The sequence below is a fragment of the Hibiscus syriacus genome, unplaced genomic scaffold, assembly GCF_006381635.1.
Source record: "Hibiscus syriacus cultivar Baekdansim isolate YM2019G1 unplaced genomic scaffold, ASM638163v2 tig00111008_pilon, whole genome shotgun sequence".
NCBI lineage: Eukaryota > Viridiplantae > Streptophyta > Magnoliopsida > Malvales > Malvaceae > Hibiscus > Hibiscus syriacus.
In genome coordinates this window covers 674,653-697,126 of record NW_024062951.1, presented here as the reverse complement: position 1 = coordinate 697,126, position 22,474 = coordinate 674,653, and the positions used below count along the sequence as shown (strand labels likewise).

Here is a 22,474-nt window from a genome sequence, read left to right as displayed (position 1 = left end):
TAACTTTAAAAAAAATAAATTTAAATATTAACATTAATTAAAAAATATTACCATATCGCTAAAATGTCTGGAGATATGATCAATATCCAATCGCAACAGCATTTCGTTTTCCATTATAACTGTAGACAAAACAATATAATTAGCAAAAAAATTAATAATTCTAAATAAATAAATTATATAAATATTTTAATAAAAAAAATAATATTTACATAAATATATTAATATAAAAAATAATAATTATTTAAAAAAATACTAACATAAAATAAATTTCTTACCACTAATAACAAATTTAAAACTCAAATAGTTGGAGAATTTGAGTTATATAAGAGAGGAAGATGATTTTGGTGTGAAGATGAGTGAGGGTTGAGGGGGTTTATATAGGGGAGGAGGAGGGTAGTTAGGAAAAACGGATGGGGGCATTTATGACATTTAATGGAAGGCGCGTCCCCGGGGATGCGCCTTCCACACGTGTCTGTTGATATGGCAAAGGCGCGTCCCCGGGGACGCGCCTTTCACACGTGGCATCCAACTCAGCGAAAACACGGGTAAAGCGCGTCCCCGGGGACGCGCCTTTGCCAACTCAGCAGAAAGGGTGCTAGTTTTGGAAATATTGGTCGAACGGTGTTAGAAAAGTAAAATTAAAAACAAACGATGTCAGTTATGTAATTTAGCCCAAAGTGAAGAGGGCAAAAGAGTTTTGAGGGAATCAGTGGTATCTCAATGAAAAAATTGATAACATATCACTCCTGCTCTTTTCCGACCATTATATTATAGGGTAAAGTACAAATGACTACGGATTCATGACTTTTAATTTGCCTATTTTGTTAGTACTTGTAGACACTCATTTTCGTCTATATATTTTTTTATACATATAAATCTATATGTATATATATATTATATAGTTTGCGAATGTTTTTGAAATACATATAATATATATATAATTTTGAAAACGGTTTTTGAAAATATATTTATATATTTTTGGAAAACTTTTTTGGAAACATATATATATATGATTTTTGAAAATATTTTATATATATATATATTATATATAATTTTTGAAAACATTTTGAAAATATATATTATAGTTTTGAAATCATTTTTAAATAATATATATTTAAAAAAAACATTTTTGAAAACATGTAATATATAATTTTAAAACATTTTTGAAAATTATATAATATATAATTTTGGAAAATATTTTTAAATATATAATATATAGTTTTTTAAATATTTTTAAAAATATATATTATATAATTTTTTTTGAAAATATTTTTATATATTATATATTATATTTTATATTTTATTATTATTATTATTATTTTAATTATTATTTTTTCTTATTTATTTATTTCTTTTTGTTTTTCTGATCCAGGGTCCAAGTCCAATAAGGGTCCACGTCCAACCAGCCCAGGTCTATTAGGGTTGCAAAACCCTAATCTATCAAGATAACAAGCACAGTGCCGCATATGATCTTGGACCGTTGGATCTGACCCAATCCAACGGTCGAGATCAAGCATTCCAGAAGATTTGAAGTCACCGGTTAACCGAGGATCTCGGCGGCGTGTAGCACCAAAATCGGAGCTACTCAGACTGAACCATCTGAGATCACCGAGAACAACCCCGTAATATCCGGGATCGACCCCGTCATCACCAGAAACAGCCCCGTTGGGGGATGTATAAATACCAACACAGAACTCACAGAGAAAAAAACCCACAACATCACGAAAAAGACCACAACAGTGATCACCGAGAACCAATAAACCCATACCAAACACAGAAATATCACAACAATACAAACATTGAACCATAAAAAAACAAACCACGTCAAAGCCAAAGCAAAACCCAGAACCAAAACAAGAAACCATTCGAAACTCATAAGCAGAAAAATAAATAAAATATCATTTCGTTCGTCGGAAACGAAAGGAACCAAACGTCGGAACCAAAGAGCCACCGGGAGAGTCGAAGAGCCATCATCGGTGAGGTAAAAATCCGAACCTTTACACTCCGATCTACGTCGTTTTAGGAGGCTTTGTGGGATTTTCGCTTCGGTTTTGGGTTCACGGGACCGAGGGGCTCAGTTTGGGAGGTACTATTTTCTTCTGGCCACCACCGAAGGCGGCCGGCGCGGTTGCCGGCACGGACGAGTGGCCACCGGGCGGTTGCCTGCATTCGACCGGGGAGGGCAGGTTGAGAGAATATCTCTCAGCTGAGGGAGAAAGAATTCGAGAGTGAATGGTGAGATTGAAATGAAAATAGGCTGGGTTAGACATTTATATACGAGGGACCAGTGTGCAAATAAATGATTCTTAAATCCTCTCCGCAGTCCCTATCATTTTGAGTCGCAGTTCAATTTGGTCACTACCTGTAAATTTGCCTCCATATTTCTGATTTAATCAATTTGGTCCCTATTTATATTTTTTTATATTCTGTGAATTGGTCCCCTAACTTTTTATTTGTTCTTTTGCAGTTTATTTTCTAATTCATTAAGCTCAATTTGTTCCAATTTGATCCTAAGTTTTATCTTTATTTTTTATTTTACTTTTAAATATTTTTTAAACTTAACCTTTTATTATTATTTTTTTATTCTTTCTTTCATTATTATTATTATTATTTTTTTTCTTTTTTCATTTTTTATTTATTAGCATTTTGTTTTCTCTTTTTATCTAACATATTTTGTTTCAGTCGTGATTTCAGCCGATCAAATGGTAAGTAATTCGGATCGAATAATTTTAATTTTAATTTAAATTCTAATTTTTGCAATTAAAGACAACCGATAAATTAATTGGTACCGAAAGGGCGGTTTAAGGGTGCTAATCCTTCCTTGACCGTAATCGACTCCCGAACCCGACATGTTTTTGGTACAACGCAGATCAGGTAAAATGGTGTCCGACCCACCTAAATTTCATTTTAAAGTGGTCGGTGGCGACTCTAACCCAAATATTTCAAGTCGAAGCCCAATTACGGGTCCAACCGAAAGACGGTTACGACAGCTTGGCGACTCTGCTGGGGACAGGTAAGTGAGTCAGGCCAGAATTAATTTTCAGTTGTCTTTTTATGCGAAAATAGTAAATTTAAATTTAAATTTATTTATTCGATTTCAATTAGTTACCTTTGATTATTTTTGAAATAAATAGTTGTACTGACATTTTTTTTCAATGATTTCAGATTTTTAAAGTTTTCCATTTAAGGCTCTATACCCGAGCTCCGAACCCTATTTAAGTGGGGGTGAAAGCGACGCCTTCGTGTGAATTTATTCACCGTGCGGGCCTAGCAAGTAGCCTTCGGGATTCATATACCTTATGTCTTCGTGTGAATTTATTCACCGTGCGGGCATAAGGGAATGTGTCCCCTCGAGTTTAACTTAGTCAACACAAGCCTGTGATGGGTTTAGGACTAAGGGTCTGGTAAGCCCAAGGGGGCACCGGCAAGGAGAACTCGAGTACCGTTTTTTAGAACCTAAACCGGGAGAGTACAGGGAAGTAGAGCCCACCCCAAGACCTCATTCCAAACCCTAGGATGCTTTGTTTCCTGCTTTATTTTCTGTTCAAAGCATGCGAACTAGACAAATATGCGGTTAGGATTTGTTGAAATTAGCATGCGGAATAGAGATCATGTCCGGGTAGGAATTAAAGCATGAGGGGTAGATATCATGTGGGGTAGGATTTTTCATTTTTTTTATTGTTTTGATTTACCTCACTAACCCTTTTATTTTTTGTTCTCTTTTATTTTGTGTTCATCGTTTGCATCATTTAAAACGATGTGTTGATCCACCAAAAATGTGTTTGTTAAACATGAATAATCTGTATTAATGGACAAAGGGATTATAATACAAAGAGATAAAAAGCTCAGAAGTCCAGCCGTGGTCAAAGAATACTCAGAGGCAAAGGTTGCAGGGGCAAGACGAGGAAAATGTTGTTGACCCAGACGCTCCTTTTGAAAACTACGATAACAAATGGCGAAACCCCAGCTAAGCCGCAGACCATTATTGACAAATTCTAGAAACAAGTCGATAAACTTCGGATAAAGGGCTCCAATGGCACTTTCGTTTGGATCAAGCTCGACATAGGGTGAAAGTCGGAGATGCAGTCCTTCGAGACCCCTTTTGGGGCAAGCAGCCCATCACCTGCACAAGTTTAGCCAAAGGAGCCGGAATGGTTCGACAGGATATTCAACCAGTGAAAAAGACGAATCAACTTGTCAGAAGCTGTACAGGATTTGTACCACCCAAAAAAAGTTTTTGTCTCTTCAGATGTAACACTTTTGTCACCAATAAGGGTTATTCAGAATAACAGTCACATTTTTTTTGGATCAATGCCTCGGACATTTCATGCATCATGCATTTAGACATTTTGCATTTCGTTATTTTCTTTGCATTTTGTTATTTTCTTTGCATTCACATTAACTAACATATACATGTCTCATCAAAAGGGGAGTAAATACTGGATACACCGTCTCAAGCATTGGATACACCCCATCCACATAACACTCGTTTGAAGAAGAAGAGGATGGAAGCCAGAATTACACAAATCGAGGAGAATATGTTAAAACTACAAAAAGAGCTAGAAGACAAGATAAACCAGAACAGTCGAAATACTCTAGAAACAATCACAAAGAACCAAGAGTCCTTGGTTGATCAGATCGTTGCCAAGTTAATTGGCCTACAACAGACCAGTGCGCCTGGGGCAGGTTCATCGGAAGGGGTAACTATACAACCTACCCCACAAGTGGTTATCTCACCTGAAATCTTACCAGAACTTCGAGGGGACTCATCGGCGGCAAAAGCAAAGCCCTCGTCCTCTGTATTTAACCTTAAGGACAATCCGGGTTATTACCATGTACCGGATTTGGACGAAGAGGACAAAGCGAAGAAGACAAAGCGAAGAAGATGGAGGAAAAAATCAAACAATTGGAAGACCAAATGAATATAGTCAAAGGAGACCGTGACTACCATGAAATTGATGCAACGGAACTTAGTCTAGTCCCGGACTTGGTTCTTCCCCCGAAATTTAAGTCCCCAGAGTTCGAGAAGTTTGACGGGAACAGTTGCCCATCCGCTCACATCACCATGTTTTGCCGAAAGATGACAGGATATGGAGGAAATGACAAACTCCTGATCCACTGTTTTCAGGATAGTCTGTCGGGCTCAGCCATTCGGTGGTACAACCAGCTCAGCCGATCAAATATCAAGACATGAAAGGACCTGGCCAAGTTATTTCTGGAACAATACAAGCATAACAATGATATAAGGCCAGATCGAGTTATGCTACAAAACATGGAAAAGAAGCATAACGAGAGTTTCAGGCAGTACGCACAAAAATGGAGGGACTTGGCTGTGCAAGTTCATCCACCGTTAGATGAAAAGGAAACTCGGAAACTTTTCGTGCAGACTCTGAAGGCTCCATACTTCGGGCATCTGGTGGCGATCACATCAGGAAGCTTTTCAGACTTGGTTATGGCCGGAGAAATGATTGAGTCGGCCATAAAGCAAGGCAAGATTAAGGATGGGGAAGCCAGTAAGAAGCCTCCTATGAGGGAGAGGGATGGAGAGGTTAATAACATCAAACACTCCAGCAAATGTGTTACAATCTCCAGCCCAAAATCAACTGCGGCTGTACCGTTAGGTACTTCTAAACAAGATTCCAGGAGGGAAAGGGAACATTTCGACCCTATTCCCATGACCTACAAAGAGCTTTACCAGAAACTTCTTGACACCCATGTGGTGTCACCATATCCAGTAGAACCCATGAAGCCCCCATACCCCAAGTGGTATGACGAGAATGCGTATTGTGAATATCACGGCGGAGTCCCAGGGCACACAATTGAGAACTGTTACGCATTTAAGAGGGTCGTACAAAAGATGCGTAACCAGAACTGGATCGACTTCAACAACTTGGGGGCATCCAAGTGAGGAATATCATTTCATCATTTGAGGCATTCTGTTTGACTTTGTTTTTCTTCCATTTTTTTCAAGTTTTTGTAAGAACATTTTAATCAAATTTATGTTACTTTAAAAGATGTTAAGCAATGGATCATATTTGCAAATTTGTAATTCTTTGCATATCATTGGAATTAAGAAACTCTGTAAACGATTCAAAGTTATGAATCTTTGACGAAGTAACATGATTTAAAAACAAGGACTTTGACCTTATCCAGAATATACCCTCAAACACCATACCCTGTTCTTGGAATTAACCAATTTTCCTTTCATAAGGTACGGACAACATGGGGCATCATTTGCATATGACAATTACTATGTTTTTTATTTAAGACTTTCAATGACGATGATGATCTTTACAAATGAAAAAGTCGAGTAGGTGAATCCAGTTTAGGTCAGTTGCTTGAAAATTAAACTCTAAAGATGAAATTTTTGACTTTCAACAAATACCTAGGCTATAACAGGTTCTTCTTGACAATCTTAAGAAATTAAATCTGTAAAAACTGAGCTATTCCGCTAAGGCAATTGGTTATAGAGGAAACTTGAAAGCCCTGGCCTTATGAGTAGATTACGTTCAAACCATGACATTGCTCGAAAACTTGGCAATTCGGTGTTTGCTCCACTGCTTTTGTCAGGCTGAAGACTTTGTGATGAGACGAACCCTTCAGTTAAACCTGATAAAAGTGATTATAATACTAAGCTGTCCCTCTAAAGCAATTGGTTGAACGCCCCGGCTTTATGGATTTTGCTAGCCAGACAATGGTAAAGTAAATGAAATTTATCTAAACAAGAAATTTTCGGTAAAACGGACTAAGGGAGTTAAGGAACACCTGTTATAGTTGACTACACACAAGCACTCAAGAATTTCATTTTTAGACCGATATTTTTTTTTGCACTGCCTTTGTTGGAAGAGCCTACAAAGCTTGAACAAATGAAAGATTTCAGAGGACTGAGATAAAAGGTCTAGTAATTGATCATGCTAGTTGCGTCATTTTGTCCGCATCCAATCAAAATGGCAAAACATGTTCAATGACCAAGAAAAATGACCTTTTTTTTTTGCCAGAAACTTAGAAAATAGAAGGCCAACCTAAAGCCAACTCGTCCCTTTGAACATTTGTCAAAGACCTGTAACTCTGAAAGCATTAAAAGAACTATTGATTCCTTTGATATTCTTTGAACTCATGTTTATAATTTGATTCAATTGCGAACAATACTTTACAACATTTTTATCATTTCTCTCTCCTGAAACAAGAAAAAGGAGAAAAACGTTTTCAAACAGAACAATCTCAGATATGAAATGTCTGTAAAGCCCAAGCTCGAGAAGCAAATGGGGCACGATCGATTCCATGGACCAGATTAGCAGGCAAAGCACGAGACTCCATCCAAGAAATAACACATAATTTATTCATGTTGCATGCATCTTAGACATACTTAGGTGCATCACATTCATCATTTTAGCATATATAATTTTGCAGCTTTCAGAGTCAAGCTTCGACTTCAGGATGAAGGTTACTCGACTTGCGAGCACCTTTAAAGAACGATGGTGTAACTCAGCAGCAAGAAGCTACACCTCAACCGACTTTACATAACTACAGAACTCAGAACCAATTTCAGATGGGTTCGAGAACCAATTCAGATCAAATCTAGTTCGGTTCAAACTCACCAGGAGCAACATGTTTTCAGTTAACACTTTCAAGCCAGATTTCAATTCCACGACGGAAGATATCCGGCTGTCAGAATTTATCAGTAGGTTTTCCCAGACCAGCTTAGGGGAACCACCGGAAGAATCATGACCGTTTTCGACCCGTAAAGGGAAGCCATTTTTAAACAAACTATTTACAGCATAACTCAAGGCTAGAAGGGTTATCTATGACCAAAAGACCTTCGAGTTCGACTACGCTCAGCTCCAAGGCACATCATTTGTAGCATAGCTTAAGTCGAGAAGGGCTATCTGCCAAAGACCCCCGAGTTCGATTACATTCAGCTTCGAGGGCACATCATTTGCAGCATAACTTAAGTCGAGAAGGGTTGTCTGCCAACAAAAGACCTTTGAGTTCGACTACGCTCAGCTCAACGGCACATCATTTACAGCATAACTCAAGGCTAGAAGGGTTATCTATGACCAAAAGACCTTCGAGTTCGACTACGCTCAGCTCCAAGGCACATCATTTGCAGCATAGCTTAAGTCGAGAAGGGCTATCTGCCAAAGACCCCCGAGTTCGATTACACTCAGCTTCGAGGGCACATCATTTGCAGCATAACTTAAGTCGAGAAGGGTTGTCTGCCAACAAAAGACCTTTGAGTTCGACTACGCTCAGCTCAACGGCACATCATTTACAGCATAACTCAAGGCTAGAAGGGTTATCTGTGACCAAAGACCTTCGAGTTCGACTCCGCTCAGCTCCAAGGCACATCATTTGCAGCATAGCTTAAGTCAAGAAGGGTTATCTGCTAAAGACCTTTGAGTTCGATTATATTCAACTTAGAGGCAAATCAAGCTTACATAATAGCTCAAGGCAAGAAGGGTTATCTGCCAATAAAATTGTTGAGTTCGATTCCAATCAGCTCGATGACACCTCAATCACACTATTGTCCGGCTGCAATCAAGGTTTTCAAGTCGAGAAGAATACATGGGTTAACCGTGCCTTAGTGACAAAAAACCGATTTCCGACATCATAACTTAAGTCGAGAAAAGTCATCTGTCGACGAGGACCTTTCGAGTTCGGTTTTATTCAGCTCAAGGGCCTATCAATCACATAGTGGAGTCAAGGAACTGCTTTACAGTCGAATTTTTAACCAATGTCTTTAAACCGAGAAGAAGACCGAGGTTGACCACAATTGGGCAATAAGAAGCCGCATCCATATTCAAATTTTAAACTACGTTTCAATTCCATATCATTTCAAGATGAACTCGACTTCGCGACGGATGAGCCATCCGTAACTCAATTCGACAAGGAGTTATTTTTCAACCCCACTGAACGAAAATTTGTGTCTTTTTATCTTTATCCTATTTTTCGTTCCACGAAAAAGAACAAAGAGGGGCAGCTGTAGATACTCATTTTCGTCCATATATTTTTTTTATACATATAAATCTATATGTATATATATATTATATAGTTTGCGAATGTTTTTGAAATACATATAATATATATATAATTTTGAAAACGGTTTTTGAAAATATATATTATATAATTTTTGGAAAACTTTTTTGGAAACATATATATATGATTTTTGAAAACATTTAATATATATATATATATATATATATATATATATATATATATATATATATATATATATATAATTTTGAAAACATTTTGAAAATATATATATAGTTTTAAAATCATTTTTAAATATAATATATATTTAAAAAAAACATTTTTGAAAACATGTAATATATAATTTTAAAACATTTTTGAAAATTATATAATATATAATTTTGGAAAATATTTTTAAATATATAATATATAGTTTTTTAAATATTTTTAAAAATATATTATATATATTTTTTTGAAAATATTTTTATATATTATATATTATATTTTATTATTATTATTATTCTTTTAATTATTATTTTTTCTTATTTATTTATTTCTTTTTGTTTTTCTGATCCAGGGTCCAAGTCCAATAAGGGTCCACGTCCAACCAGCCCAGGTCTATTAGGGTTGCAAAACCCTAATCTATCAAGATAACAAGCACAGTGCCGCATATGATCTTGGACCGTTGGATCTGACCCAATCCAACGGTCGAGATCAAGCATTCCAGAAGATTTGAAGTCACCGGTTAACCGAGGATCTCGACGGCGTGTAGCACCAAAATCGGAGCTACTCGGACTGAACCATCTGAGATCACCGAGAACAACCCCGGAATATCCGGGATCGACCCCGTCATCACCGGAAACAGCCCCGTTGGGGGATGTATAAATACCAACACAGAACTCACAGAGAAAAAACCCACAACATCACGAAAAAGACCACAACAGTGATCACCGAAAACCAATAAACCCACACCAAACACAGAAATATCACAACAATACAAACATTGAACCACAAAAAAACAAACCACATCAAAGCCAAAGCAAAACCCAGAACCAAAACAAGAAACCATTCGAAACTCATAAGCAGAAAAATAAATAAAATATCATTTCGTTCGTCGGAAACGAAAGGAACCAAACGTCGGAACCAAAGAGCCACCGGGAGAGTCGAAGAGCCATCATCGGTGAGGTAAAAATCCGAACCTTTACACTCCGATCTACGTCGTTTTAGGAGGCTTTGTGGGATTTTCGCTTCGGTTTTGGGTTCACGGGACCGAGGGGCTCAGTTTGGGAGGTACTATTTTCTTCTGGCCACCACCGAAGGCGACCGACGCGGTTGCCGGCACGGAGGAGTGGCCACCGGGCGGTTGCCTGCATTCGACCGGGGAGGGCAGGTTGAGAGAATATCTCTCAGCTGAGGGAGAAAGAATTCGAGAGTGAATGGTGAGATTGAAATGAAAATAGGCTGGGTTAGACATTTATATACGAGGGACCAGTGTGCAAATAAATGATTCTTAAATCCTCTCCGCAGTCCCTATCATTTTGAGTCGCAGTTCAATTTGGTCACTACCTGTAAATTTGCCTCCATATTTCTGATTTAATCAATTTGGTCCCTATTTATATTTTTTTATATTCTGTGAATTGGTCCCCTAACTTTTTATTTGTTCTTTTGCAGTTTATTTTCTAATTCATTAAGCTCAATTTGTTCCAATTTGATCATAAGTTTTATCTTTATTTTTTATTTTACTTTTAAATATTTTTTAAACTTAACCTTTTATTATTATTTTTTTATTCTTTCTTTCATTATTATTATTATTATTATTATTATTATTATTATTCTTTTTTCATTTTTTATTTATTAGCATTTTGTTTTCTCTTTTTATCTAACATATTTTGTTTCAGTCGTGATTTCAGCCGATCAAATGGTAAGTAATTCGGATCGAATAATTTTAATTTTAATTTAAATTCTAATTTTCGCAATTAAAGACAACCGATAAATTAATTGGTACCGAAAGGGCGGTTTAAGGGTGCTAATCCTTCCTTGACCGTAATCGACTCCCGAACCCGACATGTTTTTGGTACAACGCAGATCAGGTAAAATGGTGTCCGACCCACCTAAATTTCGTTTTAAAGTGGTCGGTGGCGACTCTAACCCAAATATTTCAAGTCGAAGCCCAATTCCGGGTCCAACCGAAAGACGGTTACGACAGTACTATAATCTTTGTATTAAGTGTGTACGATGTATACGTTAAGCATGTCTAAATGCTTTGCACTCCTAGTTCATCTATATGTCGATGTGCATTTTCAAAAGTATGCTATTACTGTTTTGTTTTAAAATGTTCTACATTGTTTATAGAGTTTTATTTGTTCAGATGCAAGTATTATTTTTGGACCTACAATTCATTGCAATACTTCTACACTTGTTATTCGTTGCACTATATATGGTTTGTGATTCGTCACTCTACTTCAGTGGTACATTTGTGCACCACTCAAGTGTCTATAGTATGTTTGCCTACTCTTTCTTATTTTACTAATATAATTACGAATTATTATGTTAGAGAAATGAGATATTTTTAGAGTTCTTGAAAACTCGATCCGTAGAGATTATTGTTTTCTTTTCTTTTCTTTGATTTCCTTTCTCCTTTTTATCTCTTCTTTAGTTTTCCTTTTTATGATTTTGAGTTGAATTTTCCTCTTTTTTTCCTTTTCCATCTTTCTTTCTTCACTTAATTTGATTTAATCTAATCTGAGTTTTTCTCTACGAATTATTGTTGAATTTCGAGTTTGGGGTATGGTTCAATTTGGTTTTTTTTAGATTATCACAAAAAACAAATTATGGAAGAAGTGGTAGGGGTCAAGGAAGTGTGTTGATAATTCAAGTTCAAGTCGAATTCGAATCGATTGAAAGTTTGAATTTTAATTTGAGCTTGCTTTAAACTAGTGGATTTAAGGGTAGATGCAGGGTTTGGATAGAGACAAAAGTAAGTGCTTTACAATAAAAACTTGATTTTTAGTACTAAATATCAATATAAAAAAGCTGGGATTGAACCAAAAAAGAATGAGATCATACGCCATGTTTTGGGGTTAAAATAAAAGATTAGGAGCCATCTTTGCTTTTAAACTGATCTTCCACCCAAATAAGGGAGGAAAGGTATGCATATTACTGTTGTTTTATTTGTTCGAATTTTATAATTTAATCATTTATGATTTCTTGGCCATTAATCATTTACGATTTGACAACAAAAGAAACTCAACTTTCTGCACTATCTACAGCTAGCGTGGTACTGATTCTGTTTGCATTGCAGTGAGTAGAAAAAAGAAAAAGTATAAAAACCCTGGATTTTAAAGTCGCATGGGGTGGCTTTCTTTATCAAAATTAAATTTTTTTACATCGTGCAATTAGATTATATTCTTAAATATATAAAACCCCTGAATTATAAAATTAAATGGGACTGCTTTCTTTATAAAACTTAAAAAAAATTATATTATGTAATTATATCGTACATATATATATATTTAAGATTGTTAGATAAATTATATTTTCTATTTTTATTCTTCTAATAATCCTCAATCCGTATAAAATTAAAAATATTTTATAATGTATACGTGAATCCTAACCCCTCTCTCCCTATATATAAAAGTTTAGCACTAAGGTGTTTTCAATGAAGAAAAATAAAAAAAAAGTAAAAAGTTTTTATAATCTTCTAGAATCCAGAAGCTACAAATTTACAGCACCTCTAGAATATTCGGGTAGCCATTTATTTAAATTTACAACTGTAAACAGATTTTTTTTAATATAGTAATTAGCATGTAACCACCGTTGAAATAACTTTTTTAGGTATAAAGGAGATCATAGTGCAAGAATAGGAGAAAGAGTTTAATTATCATTATAAATTATACTCTTGTCGTTGAGAATATAGTTTTCTTGAATAATTTAGGATATTAATATTTCTTATTAATAAGATTTTTTAATTATTAAGTTAACTTGAACTATATATGAGTCCTAATGAATGGATCGAAAGAGGTGTTGGAGTGCGATCACATCCCTTAGAAATTTTAAATTTTTTTTTATATTTTCTATTAATTATTTAATCTCACATCCCTAAAATTTTATAACTTCGCACCTCGTAAACTTTATAGTACAACTTATTAAATTTGAAATCTCTTATTATATTTTCAAACTAACTGCATTAAGTCAACTATGAGAGTCTCATAAGAGAAAGAGGAGGGGGGCATAAATGATTACATAACCGTGTTGTCCCATGCCGGTTGTTGTTGGAGGGACTTAAGAATGCAAAGTTAGCCACTTTAATATATGCACCAAATAATGAGCAATAGGTTAGCTATGAGAGTTCCACGTCGTGCAATGATTATGTATTTACATATTCATTCAAAAATAAACGTATAATTTTATATACAATGATAAATTTATAAAATCTTATAAAATAAACTTATTAAATTTTAAAAAATAAAAATAAATTGATAATAAAAATGTAAAAAAATATTCAAATTATATTCAAATTTAATTTTTCTTTTAAGGATTATCATCCTCACTCGGTCTATACGATGCACATACAGGCATATAGCGAAGACCACCCCTCTTTCATTGTTATTGCATGGCCTGCCAACAGCATCATGCGTAAACAGCTAAAGGGGAAAATTGTTCATCATGATATCACCATGGTGCATGGCCCATCGAGATAATATTTAATCGAAAGATTCTCAATTATTTGATAATAAACATTTAAATACTTACGTAAAGATCAAATTCGAACTCAAAATTTTTAAAGATAACAACCATCTTTTTAGTCATTAATATATATATAAGATTCAACCGCGATGGAGCTAAAATAAAGGAGAGCATGCACTAGTGTTACCGGTGTCACGTACACACCTCAATTGGAGGCGCCACGATTAATAGAGTATAGGTGAGCATGCACATTGTGAAAAGATATAAACCGAAAGGAAGTTTAAGATTTAGGCCAAGATTATCACTTGAGTTTCCATTAATTAATTTAAAGAAAAGACAAGTTTCGGTAATCAACATCATCTGATCACGTGGACTGATGTCTGGTTCATTGCTAATCAACTATATTCTTTCTTAATGCCTATATATTATGAATATGCTTTTCAAGGTTAACACTAAAAAGGCCAATACCAAAAGTTTCACTATCTTTTGCTCTCCTTGCAATTAATAATTATCTCATCCGTTATTAGAATAATTATTAAATTTTAATAAACTTTTATTTATCCTTCAAATTTATTAATTTAATCTTTATATTACTTAGAATGAAGTATTTGTTTAGAATTTTTCTTAATTATTGATAGTATACACATCCTAGAAATATAAGTATTTGAACTCAAGACTTCTAGGTAAAATATTACTCCTTTTGATCAACGATTTCACTTAATAAGTTTATATGGAAACAGTGTCTTTTGTTTTCGAAGCAGACCCACAAATTAAATTGCAAAACGTGATTCCATGTCCGCTAAGCACATTCATTTCTCATTCTCATAGACCAAGCTAACTAAGAAATTAATAATTTTTGGTGACTAAATATAGAATCGAACGTGTGCAAAAAGTAATTGATTACTTTGGGTCAATATAACAGCACTGAGAAAAGCAAGAAGAGAGAAAGTTGAAAAACAAGATACAATTTCCCCCCTCTTAAACAGTGGAGGAACTCTTGATGATCAGTCCAAAAACCTAAACAGAAGCATCTTTAAGCCTTTAACATCAATTTCCAAACCCCAAATGTCTTTCTTCTTCTAGGCCTAAATAAATCCCCCCTTTCCATTACCATCCTCAACCACCATGTCATTAGCTTCACCAGCTATGTTAACAATCCTGGTGACCATGCTGCAATTATCTCTATGTAGCATCGGCATCGGCACTACCTCTTTTCAACTCTTGAACGTCAAACAAACTCTTTTAGACACGAAGATGTTTAAGCCTCTCAAACCATCTGAATTTCATCAACTTTCCAACGTTACCGGAACTGATCGTCCAGGGAAATGGAAACTGAATCTCGTCCATCGAGACAAGTTATCTTCCAACGCTACCTCTACTTTGCACGACCATCGCCTCCGTTTTCAAGCACGTATGGAAAGGGACGTGAAAAGGGTGGCAGGCTTCCTCCGCCGTCTCCCCGGCGACGGAAACCACGGCGGTGACGCTTCTTTTGAGGTGGACGATTTTGGGTCGGATGTTGTTTCGGGAATGGCACAAGGAAGTGGAGAATATTTCGTGAGAATAGGCGTTGGTAGCCCTCCGAGAAGTCAGTATATGGTTACTGATTCGGGCAGTGATATTGTTTGGGTCCAGTGTCAGCCTTGTAACCAATGCTATCGACAATCCGATCCGGTTTTCAACCCGGCTGATTCCGCTTCTTTTTCCAGCGTCTCTTGTGGATCTTCCGTTTGTGATCGGATCCAGAATTCGGGTTGCAATGCAGGTCGATCCTGCCGGTATGAAGTTTCGTATGGTGATGGATCTTATACGAAAGGGACCCTGGCGCTTGAAACGCTCACTTTTGGTCGAACCGTGGTTAAAAACGTGGCTATCGGATGCGGGCATATTAACCGGGGCATGTTTATCGGGGCAGCCGGCTTGTTGGGCCTTGGAGGTGGATCCATGTCACTTGTAGGTCAATTGGGTGGTCAAACAGGTGGTGCATTTAGCTATTGTTTAGTGAGTCGGGGCACCGATGCATCCGGGTCATTGGTATTCGGTCGTGGAGCAATGCCAATCGGGGCTTCATGGGTCCCTTTGCTACGTAACCCACGAGCCCCTAGTTTTTACTATGTCGGACTTTCAGGTCTCGGAGTAGGAGGTATTTCGGTGTCCATATCCGAAGACATTTTTCATCTCAACGAATTCGGGTATGGAGGAGTCGTTATGGACACCGGCACCTCCGTGACAAGGTTCCCAACCTCAGCTTACAACGCCTTTCGTGACGCTTTCATCACGCAAACAGCTAACCTTCCCCGTGCCTCAGGAGTGTCCATCTTCGATACATGTTATAATTTATCGGATTTCATCTCGGTTCGTGTTCCGACAATATCATTCTATTTTTCGGGTGGACCGATCCTGACCCTACCGGCAAGGAACTTTCTCATTCCGGTTGATGATGCGGGAACTTTCTGCTTTGCATTTGCTCCCTCAGGCTCTGGACTTTCAATAATTGGGAACATCCAGCAAGAGGGGATCCAAATTTCCTTCGATGGAGGCAATGGGTTCGTGGGGTTTGGCCCCAATGTTTGCTAATGATGTGCTTGTAAAGTAATAGTGATTAATTTTGCTACAAACATAATTTTTAGTTTCTAAGCATATTCATATAATATAAATATGGGTCTGTTGTTACCCATAAAGTCATGTGATACTTATCTTTATAGTCTACGATTATGATTGAAATTTCGGGTTTTTTCTCCTAATATAAAAATTCTTATATGTTCTAAAACAATGATTTTATATCTAATTTACTTAGAAAACTTTCTAATTTTTAATTTTTTTTCAAACACCCTATCACCTCGACTATGATCGAACCACCTTCCCTACAAAATGAAAATCACATTTAAACAACCCTCGCCGTAATTAAGTTTGGAATCTATAACAACTGTTGCCAAGAACACTAGGCTCCTAAAATTAATGGTTTACGAGGTCCGTAAATCATATACTTCCTACATGTGTTGGCCTATTAAGTAATAACCCTTTGTTTATGTAAACGTTGGTGTGCAAAACTCCCAGAACAACAATTGCTTTTTGATTTTCAATTCAGACATAAATTACCAATTAATGAAATATATATAAGCTTGAAAGAGAATTTATTACTCCAACTGAGATGCATGTTTGAAAAGAAAATACATGGTGAGGTAGAATCTTTATTTTCATTATCCAAGGGCCTTGTTCATGAGCTCAAAAGAGATTTTCATATTCAGTCTTATGATTTGTTTTTTAAAAAGCATTTGTCTTGTTCAAGAAGCTATGGAAAGGCATTAAGCATGCATCTCTAACAAACTCTTCCCTATCTTCTACAATAGATCCATATGCTTCTGGTAGAGTTCTGACAGGAACTAAATTGATCTTCTCTGTGCAGTCTGAGATGAAGCTTGTTGGAGGAGCTGACACTGAAGCACTAAAGCAGCACTTTCAGAAGAAAACCGTGCTGCTAATTCCGACTCAAAAATGCAGAAAGCACAATAGATCAATATGCAGAAACTTAATAGGCTACGGAATTCAAATAGCAGTTCTGCACACCAACGTTTACATAAACAAAGGGTTATTATTTAATAGGCCAACACATGCAGGAAGTATATGATTTATGGACCTCGTAAATCATTAATTGTGGGAGCCAAGTGTCCCTGTCAATAGTTGTTATAGATTCTAAACTTGATTGTGGCGGGGTTCGTTTAAGCTTGGTTTTCTTTTTGTAAGGAAGGTGGTTCGAATATAATGGAGGTGGTGGTGTGTTTGAAAAAATATGGAAAATATACATTTTTTGGGGTAAATTAGATATATCTGTTTTCATTCGTGCATATTGTGCGGGAAACTATATTCACGCAGCATTTGGGGTGCTTGATGGAATGAGAAGATACAATCTTATGCAAAACTTGTTCACTTACAATTGCATCATAAGATTGATGAGGCTAACTAACTTTTGGCTGAGGCAATTGAGAGGGGAATCATTCCAGACACATGATGTTACAATGCCATCTTGGCTTATCATTGTTAACATTCTGAGGCTCATTTATAATTCGTTACTCAAGTTGCTTATCCATACAGAAGTTCTGATAGGGCAACAGAGTTGTGGGAGAGTATGGCAGATAGAAAGATTTTATCCTTCAGTCTCAACTTATGTTGTCATGGTTCATGGATTTATGTAACAAGAGAGGCAAGTTAGAGCCATACAAATATTTTGAGATGATGGTTGATGAGGTATACCCATCACTTCACTAAGCCTCCACAAAAGACGCAAGCCCCTTTATCACTTCTGTAATTCAAAGACAATGAAATTTTGAAAACCTCCAAGTGTTATGTTGATCACACAAAATGTTTTCCTAACAAAAGGGGGGGGGGGGAATCGAAGGAAAGAGTGTAACAAAGCTGTACTGGGGGCTCTTATTCTGCATAACTGTTGTCATGATGGTAAGATCAAAATGAATTTGGGTTAGTCTCTGTGTTTACCTAATCTATTAGAAGTGGTGGTGGGATTTATTATTAGTTTGGTTTTCCTTTGGTTTCCCCTTAATTTAGAGGCTCAAGTTGAGGCGCCTGCTGAAATGGAGAAGAAATCTGCTGAAAGGTGTTTTCTTACTTCCATAGAGTTTTCTATTTTAGACTCCTTTGAGGTTTCAACTCTAGTTTTAATTTATATATGTTTACTAATATTTATATAGGAATAAATCTTCATGAACAGAACCAAATCTGAAAAAACTGAAGAAATTGAAGAAGAGCAAAGATCTTAATGCCCCTAAACATCTTCCTACTGCTTTCTTTTTATTCATGTAAGGACCCTTCCGTTGGCCTTTTTTCGCTTAATTCCATGAGTTTAAGTTGGCAGACAACTCTCTGTACACATTTCTCACTGATGTAATCAGATGGTTCTTATTTTTAATTTTTAGATATTAAGCATTTCATCTATGAAATTTAGGTTGCAAAGGAAGGTTGTTAAAATGGGTCTGTCAGAAGAAGTAAGTCCTTGATATTCGGTCATTATTTAAAATTAATATTCATTGGAGCTAGAATTTAATTAACTTAAAACAATTATAAGTGATGCGTTTGACCAGAAACCATTTTCTTAAGAGGCTAACAATGCCGACAAAGAAAATGATGAAGTAACAGGAAGGCTGCATTTCTTAAGAGCTGGCATTTGATTCATCTGGTGGTCCATTGGTCTCTCGTTTATCAAATATGCTGACAGCTGATATCATCAACTTTTTCTTGTTTGTTTAGAAGGAAGGATGTTCAGAGAAGGAAACATATGCTGTTGAAAAGGAAGTATAATGATTGTTAGTCAGTGCCTCGGTGGCATAGTGTTTTTTCCAAGGATCCATCCCTCATTTTGTGAGGTTGATACGCATTTTTCATCCCCTTGAAGGTAATGGATTCTGGTAGGTGTTGGGGTTTTGACAGGAATCTTTTTCCTTTCTTTGGCAATCATGTTATATTGTCTTCTTTGACATGAGAAAGCTGAGAAATGACCATCCAGCTCAGTTGGTAGAGCACAAGATTCTTAACCTTGAGGTCGTGGGATCGAGTCCCACGGAGGGCATTTCATAATTCGGAGGTCTCTTACGGAAGCTGCTCTCAACCTGGTGTTGGGGGTAGCTTACTATCTTACCTCCCCTTACCCCATATATATATGGGAAAAAGGGACAGCCATTTTGACATGAGAAGGCTTCATAGTATTAATTGTCTCAATGTAATGGTTTATGGTTATGCAAAGCTGGTAAGTAATAAAAAGATAACTTATTTATCATAGATAGAGTTAAAACTTCATACTGAAACAATGTCTGTTTCCGTAGTAGTTATTAGTAAAATTGTGCTTGAAATTACTAGTGGAAAAAGGTAAAAAAAAATGTAGCTAGTGCTGTAAAAACACTAATATTTCTACTTTGGGCATATTTGAGTCAGCATTTCACTGATTTGTCTCCTGTTTCTTTCCCCTACAAGGTGGCATTGGTTTCCCACATAAGCAGAGATTGTGAGCATAAGCTGAAGCAGGGAAGATGTTGTAAGGTCGGCCTTGTGGGATCTCTCCGCATAGTCTATTTGCCCTGAAGCTTGCATGTCTCATAATCTTAATGCCCAACAAGCTAATTGGGATTTTTCCAGTGAGACTGTTGATGGAAATATCAAGCCAATGAAGCTTCACCAATTGTCCCAAACTTATTGGTATGGTGCCGGTTATCAGGTTCCTTGAAATATCCAGCCTTTCGAGTTCAACAAGATTTGAGATTGAACTTGGGATCTGGCCTGCAATCTTGTTGCTTCCTATATTCAACACTTTCAAACTCAACCCTTCGGTGAATTCTGGTATCGTACCAGAAATGCGATTATTTGACATATCTATAACCTCCAAGAAGCTGCTTGTTTGGTTATTTAAAATGCTCGAGAGAGAGCCGCATACCTGGTTTGAATGAAGATCAATAGAGGAAATCCCATCCGGAACTTTGAGCTCTGAAAGATCAAACTTCAGCATGTTATTTGAAAGCTTCAGCCTCTGCAGACTTGTCATGTTTGTGAAAAATGTTGAAATGCCCCCAGTGAGGAAATTATTGGACAAGTCCACGGAGTTCAATGAATCCGGCCTTGTAAACTTTGGGAGGCTTCCTCTCAGTTTACAACCAGCTAGGTTTACATCTGAAAGCTGTCTGTCTCTGATCCAGATAGGAACTGTCCCCAAACTGAGGTTGTTGAAAGACAGGTCTATTGACAAAAGTGAAGGGATGCCCCTGCTAGAGACATCTGGTAAAGGGTCAGAGAATCCATTTCTGGATAAATTGAGGGACCAGAGAATCTGCAATCTTGAAATAGATGCTGGAATGTGACCTATAAACTTGTTGCTACTCAATGAAAGACTAGTGAGAGACTTAAGATTCCCTATCTGGTCCGGGATGGTTCCAGTGAGCTGGTTGTGGCTCAATGACAGATATGATAGACTGACCAAGTTGAACATGGAAATGGGTAGGTGAGCTGATAAGTGGTTATCGGAGAGGTCGATAAAAGTAATGTTTCGAAACTGTCCTATAAATTCAGGGATAGAACCAGACAATGAGTTGAAGCTCAGATCAAAAGACTGCAAATGAAGAAGAGTTTTGAAAGTAGATGGGATAGGACCTGACAAGGAATTTCTCCCTAAATTCACCATCACAAGGTTTCTCAAATTCCCTAAGCTTGGAGGAACTGCCCCCTTTAAATGATTACCAGCCAATGAGAGTGTCTGGAGATGGGATAACCGGCCTAAACTTAAAGGAATGTTACCTTGAAGGGAATTGTCTTCAAGGACCAACTGTGTCAGTCTGGTTAGCTTGGAAACGCTATCTGGGATTGGACCTGAAATATGCTTCATCCCACTAATGACCAGCACCTCTAAGAAAGGCAAACTACCCAGAGAAGAAGACAAAGTACCCTTCATGTAGAGGTTGATGTCCCTTGCAGGCCTTTGAAGTGCCAATGTAGTGACCCTCCCTGCTGGATTACATTGAACACCTTCCCAATCTCCTCCACAGCAATCCCTTCCAATCCATGAAGAGAGACTCTCTGTTGTGTCCTTCACTATTTTGGCCTTGAAACCAAGCAACGCAGCTCTATCAACCTCCGAGCAAACAGGTGGTGCTTGGGAGATGGTTTCAGCTAATGACAATGGTGGAAATGGAAACACTCCTAGAGTAGAAGTATAACAAACGAGTAGAACTTTAAAAACCCAAATCAGAATCTGCATTTTGGAAGGTGGGTCTTGATCAAATCAGAGAATTTTTTTGCAAAATATATAGGGCTTTCCCACTGATGCAGGATCTGACAGGATGAACTTTGAATGGGAGAAAACCAGAAAAAGGGGAAATTTATGTTCTATCATGGAAAAAGAAAAACTAAAGTTTGCAAAACAGACATGGGGCTTGTTCTGTTTGCTTCACGTAGACAGGAAGGTATGATGATGACGAGAGAAAGGAAAAAAAATTTAAATGTGGCGAATTGTAAACAATGTTTACCCCTCATATTTATAGTGCCACGAAAAGAAAGGAAAACGAGAATCTGTGATGGCTAAATCGAAGTTTAAAGATTTTCACACGAGGAATTGTGACCGTTTGATGAATCACGTGGATCCTAATTTCATTTTGAACGTTGGAGCGCAATTCATTCAAAATTCCATCGTCTCTTTGGTAAATCAATTGGCTTGAAGTTCATGGCTTCATACTGTGTATTATATGTACCTTTAACTCCCTCTTCTTTGGCTACTGTTTTTCTTCATGTTTTTGACACCATTAATACTCGTGAATAAGGGGGCTCGGCTCTTGCCCTTATGAAAGTCCTCACGTGTTCAACTTAGCATCAAATTTATTAGAGTTGATTGTAAGATTGTATCTGTTCATAATTTTTCTTAACCATTAATAACACCATACAATCTGCAAACACAACTGCTCAAGCCCAAGACCTCATGAGACAACATTACTCCTTTTTAATCTCTAAAACCACTTAATAGATTTTTAAAATAATAATAACATATAATATAAACTTAATCTTATTTCAATTAGATTTTCATGTGACAGTGTATATGCAACCAAATAACAATAAAATCTAATTCACGACGATGAATACCAATACTATCGATATAAATTTATTATTATATAAGAATAAATAAGGCTATCAAAGTTTAACAAAATTAATTATTAAAAGGGTTACGAACTATTTAGTGAAAAAAAATTAATTTTACGTATTTTTAGGATGTTTAGCGAGTGAAAATGAACGATTGAGATCATATTTTCTAGTGAATATCTTTTTATTT

At 36.6% G+C, this 22,474-nt stretch overlaps 3 protein-coding genes across 3 annotated transcripts in view; 1 reads left to right on the top strand and 2 right to left on the bottom strand.

The window, feature by feature from the left end:
• Positions 1-14,770: 14,770 nt before the first annotated feature.
• LOC120149829 (protein ASPARTIC PROTEASE IN GUARD CELL 2-like) lies at positions 14,771-16,254 on the top strand. Its single transcript, XM_039162539.1, has one exon. The coding sequence runs from the start codon at positions 14,785-14,787 to the stop codon at positions 16,234-16,236; it is 1,452 nt and encodes a 483-aa protein (XP_039018470.1). The 5' UTR covers positions 14,771-14,784; the 3' UTR covers positions 16,237-16,254.
• The window catches only part of LOC120149716 (sphingoid long-chain bases kinase 1-like), a 27,818-nt gene continuing 21,470 nt past the window's right edge, over positions 16,127-22,474 (bottom strand). The window contains exon 11 of the mRNA XM_039162438.1: positions 16,127-16,138. The gene's annotated coding sequence lies outside the window, so the exon portion shown is untranslated. The remainder of the gene's footprint in view (positions 16,139-22,474) is intronic.
• On the bottom strand, positions 19,491-21,846 carry LOC120149828 (receptor kinase-like protein Xa21). The gene has a single exon (XM_039162538.1). It carries the CDS (start codon positions 21,410-21,412, stop codon positions 19,607-19,609), a length of 1,806 nt encoding a protein of 601 aa, XP_039018469.1. The 5' UTR covers positions 21,413-21,846; the 3' UTR covers positions 19,491-19,606.